At 39.0% G+C, this 6012-nt stretch overlaps 1 protein-coding gene across 1 annotated transcript; it reads left to right on the forward strand.

Moving 5' to 3' along the window:
• The first annotated feature begins 588 nt into the window (after positions 1-588).
• On the forward strand, positions 589-1899 carry LOC143996035 (olfactory receptor 6C74-like). The gene has a single exon (XM_077491237.1). It carries the CDS (start codon positions 596-598, stop codon positions 1550-1552), a length of 957 nt encoding a protein of 318 aa, XP_077347363.1. The 5' UTR covers positions 589-595; the 3' UTR covers positions 1553-1899.
• The last annotated feature ends 4113 nt before the right edge of the window (positions 1900-6012 follow it).

The raw sequence follows: 6012 nt of genomic DNA on the forward strand, positions 1-6012 counted from the left end.
CTTAAAATTTAATGTCCTCATGGTTCATAAAGAAAAGAAAAAGAGTTTTACACAAGCAGCTTGTTTCAGGAGCCTCTCCACATTGATAGGGAGTCTAAGGCCGCGTACACACGGGCGGATTGTCTGGCCAACTAAGTTCGTCAGACAATCCGACAGACAGTCCGTTCAACTTTTGAATGAACGGACTTGACCACATACGATGAACAGACAGTCCGCCGAAAGCTTGCGCGATGACGTGTACGGCACGTACGACGGGACGAGAAATTCGACGTCCAATACACTGCAATGCAACCTTCGCCGTGTAAATCCTTTCTGACCACTCACGAGCGGATTGTCCGCTGAAACCAAGTTTGGACGGACAAAATTACGGAAATTCCGAAAGACTAAGTCCGTCAGACTGTCCGCTGAAAAAATCCGCTGAAGCCCATACACAAGCGGATTGTCCGCTGAAACACGGTTCAGCGGACTAAGTTGGACAGACAGTCCGCCCGTGTGTACGCAGCCTTACTCTTCTGTGTTCTATACAAGACAAAAAAAAAAAAGTTTTCTATAAATACGCCTTTACTCACAAAGTCTGTTGGTTTTCTTCTTCCAGATGTCAGGTGCCTCTCAAGATGTGGATGTGTGGAACCACACCCCGATTGAATATTTCATTATCAAAGGCATTACTGATGCTCCGGGGCTCCAGGCCTTGGTTTTCCTTTTTGCTCTGTTCATCTATCTGATTACAGTTACTGGTAACATGTCTATCCTCTTCCTGGTCTGCCTGGATACTAGTCTTCACACCCCAATGTACTTCTTCTTGGGCAACTTGTCCTTCCTTGATGTGTTTTGTCTGACAATCACCCTTCATAAAATCCTTTTGTCTTACATGTCTGGAGATAAAACTGTTTCTTTTGCCAACTGCATGTCACAAATGTATATCTTTTCTACTTTGACTTGCAGCGAGCTCCTTATACTCGCAGCCATGGGTTATGACCGTTACGTTGCCATTTGCAACCCCTTGCTTTACCACATCATCATGAACAGCAGAGTTTGTGTTCTGTTGGCCATCATTTGTTGGGTTTTGGGTTTTGTAGAAGTTATACCTCACATGTGGGCAATATCTCGATTCTCGTGCTACAAGTCAAATGAGATTAATCATTACTTCTGTGACATCTTGCCAATCATGAAACTATCCTGCAGTGACACCACCCCATTGAAGCTCATAATATTCATTGAGGGGCTCTTGGTAGTAAGCTTCACCCCCTTCCTCCTTACCTTCATCTCCTACATCTTCATCATAGCCACCATACTTAGGATACATTCAAGCACTGGAAGACGCAAAGCCTTTTACACTTGTTCGTCACACCTCACTGTTGTTATAATTCTGTACGTGAGTCTCGTCTGCCAGTATCTAAGGCCAAAGTCAACTGACACCTTGGACTCCAACAAACTGTTCTCTTTGTTTAACACAGCTGCAGTACCTGTCCTCAATCCGTTTATCTACAGCTTGAAAAATAAAGATGTGAAGTCAGCGGCAAGAAGGCAATTGAAGGGGTTAATGCAGTAAGCAAAGTGTTATAAATGTATACTGGGGTAATAGTATATGGAACAGGAGCAGAGTCAGCTGTGACTAGATCTCAGTTCCAAGAAGTAATGTAACAAAACTGTAAGTTGAAGTGCCACACCACTGCTGTAAGATTCGGTATAGGATTTTACTCTAGTTAAAGTTAGGGAGACAATCCCTCTAACTTTTATCATAACAGATGTCGTATCTGGACCTTTTAGCAGCGGTGTGGCACTTCAATTAAAATTTTTGTTATATTACACTATAAGCCAAGGAGATTGTGGAGATCCTCTGGGGTGTAAATCAATTACCGAATGAGAACAAAAAGGGGGTGGGACTTTACATGTATCTTGCAGGGTTTAAAAAATACACATACCAAAAAGGCTTATACAATAAACAAATCTTTCATTTCCATATACAAATGGTTAGATTTAAAAAAGTTAAATCTAAATCTAACCATTTTTATATGTAAATGAAAGATTTGTTTATTTTTTAAGCCTTTATGGTATGTGTATTTATTAGACCCTGCAAGATACATGTAAAGTCCCACCCCATTTTTGTTCTTATTCAGTAATTGTTTTATATGGGATGGTACCTTTGTAGGGTCATAATTGCCTAACATTCATCCCTCATACTCTTCTAACATACTCTGGGGTGTAAAGCCATGTGCCCAGGGACCAGATCACTTATAGTACATCAACATCAATACTTTAGGATAGCAATAACATTAAGGTCCAGCGCTATTTTTCCACTTTCCTCAACTATGTGTTCCAAGTGTGGCCAGTTGTTATGCCACCTTTTTTGTCAAGCCAAGGAGACCGTAGAGAGGTGTAGAAGCCACGTGTCCAGGACCCAGATCCCTTGCATCAATATTTTAGGGTAGCAATGACATAACTATAGGTTCTGCGCAATTTTTCCACTTTCTTCAACTATCTGTTCCAAGAGTGGCCAGTTGCTGTCGCCTTTACTGCCTTACCAGCTATCAAGTCTCCATTATGCAGACTGGACAAAGAACATGCTGGATGGAAAAACTGCAGAAAAGTTACAGTCCTGGTGAAGGACATGTGTGATGTCGGATCACATGATCATGTGCCGGGTTGTATTGGTATTTGCATTGGTATTTACCTATGTCAATAGCTTCCTTGTGCAGCTCTGCAACCCAATACCTTTCATTATGGTGGGTTCCCAGCTGTGCAGTACGGGGAGGGGTTACCCCAAAAAAAGGACACAATCACAACTATCCATAGACATAAGTTTTGTAGAGTTGATAAAATTAATGGGTTGCTTTGAGTGTTGGGTACCAGTGGAGCTCATACCCTCCATATAAATATCGCCAAGTTACGTCATAATTTAAATCAACATTTTGTGATTCCTTCTTTTAATGTAATGTATAATTGTGTTTTCCTGAAAGAAAAGTATTTCTTAAATTAAAGTAACAATAAAAAAGTGCCACTTGTTGCAAATTTATTTTATTTATTAGTACTAATTGAACACAAATTGGATTAATCTTGCATTAAAGCTGAAGTTTAGTTAAAAACAAAAAAAGACGAATTACTTTTCAGGGTCTTTGCCTTTTGACTTTGTCCTGGGTAAGACAGCATGCATGGCACGTCACTGTATTTATATCTTATAATATCCTAATTATGATGTAATTAATTATTCTCGCTTTTTCTATTCTTTATCAAAGTATTAAATGTGATGATTGCTCTATCTAATAATATCTTGAAGAAGTGGTGGTTTCCCCCGCAAAACATGTTGAGCATCCAAAACACGGATGGTATATTCTAAAGCTGACATTGGTTATTCTTCAAAGGTCACTCCATCTGTGATTTTTTAGAGCTGATTTTCAAGGACACAGGTCATTGTGTTCATTTTTAGAATGTCTGTATGTTTTAATATATTGTTGGAATAAAATTGATATTTTTTACTTATTCTGTGTATGTTAAGCCTTCGTACGGTACCATGAAAGTCCACAATAGCCTCTATTCATTTTCTCTCCAATTTGATAAGATGCAGGCAACATTAATAATTGTTGCTAAAACTGACACTTCCTTTCAGTATATTGTTTTGGTGGATAACACACCCTGAGGCAAATATTTAGTGCCATATTTACTCAAAAAGATACGTCATTGATATGTCAGTCTAATAAGTACATCTCATTGGTTACAATACAAGAGAAATGAAGAAACTTGATGCTTGAAGTTTGGTTGAAGCTGGTTCCCTTATCTCAAATGAATTCTTCTAACGCGGGGGATGTAGGGTATAGACGCCATCTTGGCTCCGAACAGAAAGTCAATCTGTATATTACATAATAAGTAAGGAGAGTGGGAACATGTATACACATAAGCGAATAGACATTTTCTGATTATTATTATGTACATTGGATTCCTTAACATAAACATATGTAAAATATTGTTTTTCTTTTGTTTTCTCTACATTTATGTGATTATTGTTCTGGACTGATTGTGTGTCACAATGGATCATCATGGTACCGCATGGGCAGGGTTCATGTCCCAAACTGAAACAGTGTATACCGTAAACAAAAAAAGTGATGATGATCTTGCTATGTATCTTGGTAAAATGAGGCTATTACTTATTATATCTATATGAATATTTCCAACATTACATTAAAGAGGACATAAATCCCCAAGGCATCCCCCCCCCACAAGTTTCCAACGATAAAAAAAAACATCAGAGGATTTTATAAAACTATGTGAGGGAGTCCTAACTAAATGTATCAGGGACCTTATGGCCTTATTGGTCAATCAGTATTCCAATGATTTACAATCATTGGATGCAGAGATTTACACTCTTAATGATCATTTCAAACATGTCATTGATCTCCCTGTATTTCCTTCCAAATAGAAAGAGATCAGGGACCACCAAGAGACTATGAATAAAGAGATCGTCACTAAAAAAACAGAAAATGTAATTTAGATACATTAGCCTTCTCGGAGGGCTATGCCTATAAGTGGAGTCGGCAACGTGATGTTACTGCATGCTGGGACATGGCAGCCATTTTTCTGGTGGGGAGAGGCTGTATACATGCAAACAGAGCTTGCTTTTGTTTGTCAGCAATGTGAGTGCAATTTCAATTGTTTTAATTGGAATAAATGCTGTTATGATGTACTGTGCAATGAGGTTTGTCTCATTTTGTATGCATGGGATGTCATATATTTGATGATTATCGCTGGAGGGTAACAAGGAGAGTCACATTCAGGTTTGCTGCATCCACTATCCGTTCGGCTGCCACTAAGTGTATGAAGATTGATGGGCTTCATTCTTACTTGAGTTTACTTTACATAAGCTGATGTGACCTTTGTGGTGAGTGTCTACGACATGGGGTAATCGGCTGCATTGTTGGGTGATGGTGACGGGTCTTCGTATTCCCTGTCTATCACAAATTGAACTGCTATTGGACTTTAGTTCCTGGATTTTTCTTTTGGGATTTAAAGCGCTGCACACTTACCATCTATATCTTATTATTGACTTCCTTCAATATTTTGCTGGCTGCTGATATATTATTGAACCAACTAATACTAAAGATCTGTAGCACAATAAATTCTTCTTATTTTTTATGCCTATAAGTGGACAGGGAGAAATGTAACTAGAAATTTTGGTGGAAGTCATTTTTCACACAAGCACCCCCAAATAGAAGATACCACAGAATCTGACTAATCTACTACTGCTTCTGTTTGCAGTATTTTCAAATTCACAGTCATCACGAGCATGTCTTCCCAAACGTTCTTGTAATCATGGTGGTTGCTATTCACCTACAGATATTTATAAATAAAGCATGTTCCAATGTGTCACCTCGACTGGAAGAATCAAGTATTACATCAATACTATACAATCTGCTGAATAAATGCAATGGGATTGTTTAGACCCCACGCTGGCTTTGTCAGAAGCCAAAACTCAAAGCAACCTAAATACTTATGTGGTGCGGACACCACAGGCACCAACAGTACCAACCACCCAGAGCTCAACATAATTAATCCTACAGATCTTCCCCCCACGATGGCTCCAGAATCTGTTTCCAGATGGGCGTGGGCTTTTGCCCTTCACAAGAGATAGATGTTATGGAAAAAATCAAAGATCTCTATTTGCATGTGACCTCACTTATGAATTAATGTTTGATCCTGAACGTAAGAAAATCAAGAAAGAAATTTCTGAACAAATCAAGGACTTCACTATGAAGGAATTTTGGAGATCCTGGGACTTGATGTAGCTGTAGAACTGGATCCCCCACTCCAGTCAACACAAAACATCTCCGAACCTAATACATACAGGGTGAAAACATTCAAGCCCAAGTCACTTCACTTCCCTGAATTTTCTCTCTGTCCCATATATGGATGTTTTTTCATCAAACTATTAGAGACATGAAAGCTGCACAATGACAATCCCACTTTTCTTCCTCAATTTTATCTGACTAACAAACCACTGCACTTAGACAACACAAAACG

The sequence above is a fragment of the Lithobates pipiens genome, unplaced genomic scaffold, assembly GCF_037356315.1.
Source record: "Lithobates pipiens isolate NorthernLeopardFrog02 unplaced genomic scaffold, aLitPip1_a1.2 Scaffold_1, whole genome shotgun sequence".
In the NCBI taxonomy this organism is placed as follows: domain Eukaryota; kingdom Metazoa; phylum Chordata; class Amphibia; order Anura; family Ranidae; genus Lithobates; species Lithobates pipiens.

Excerpts from the sequence above, each read along its gene's own strand:
- LOC143996035 (XM_077491237.1), top strand. The coding sequence starts at position 596 with ATGTCAGGTGCCTCTCAAGATGTGGATGTGTGGAACCACACCCCGATT.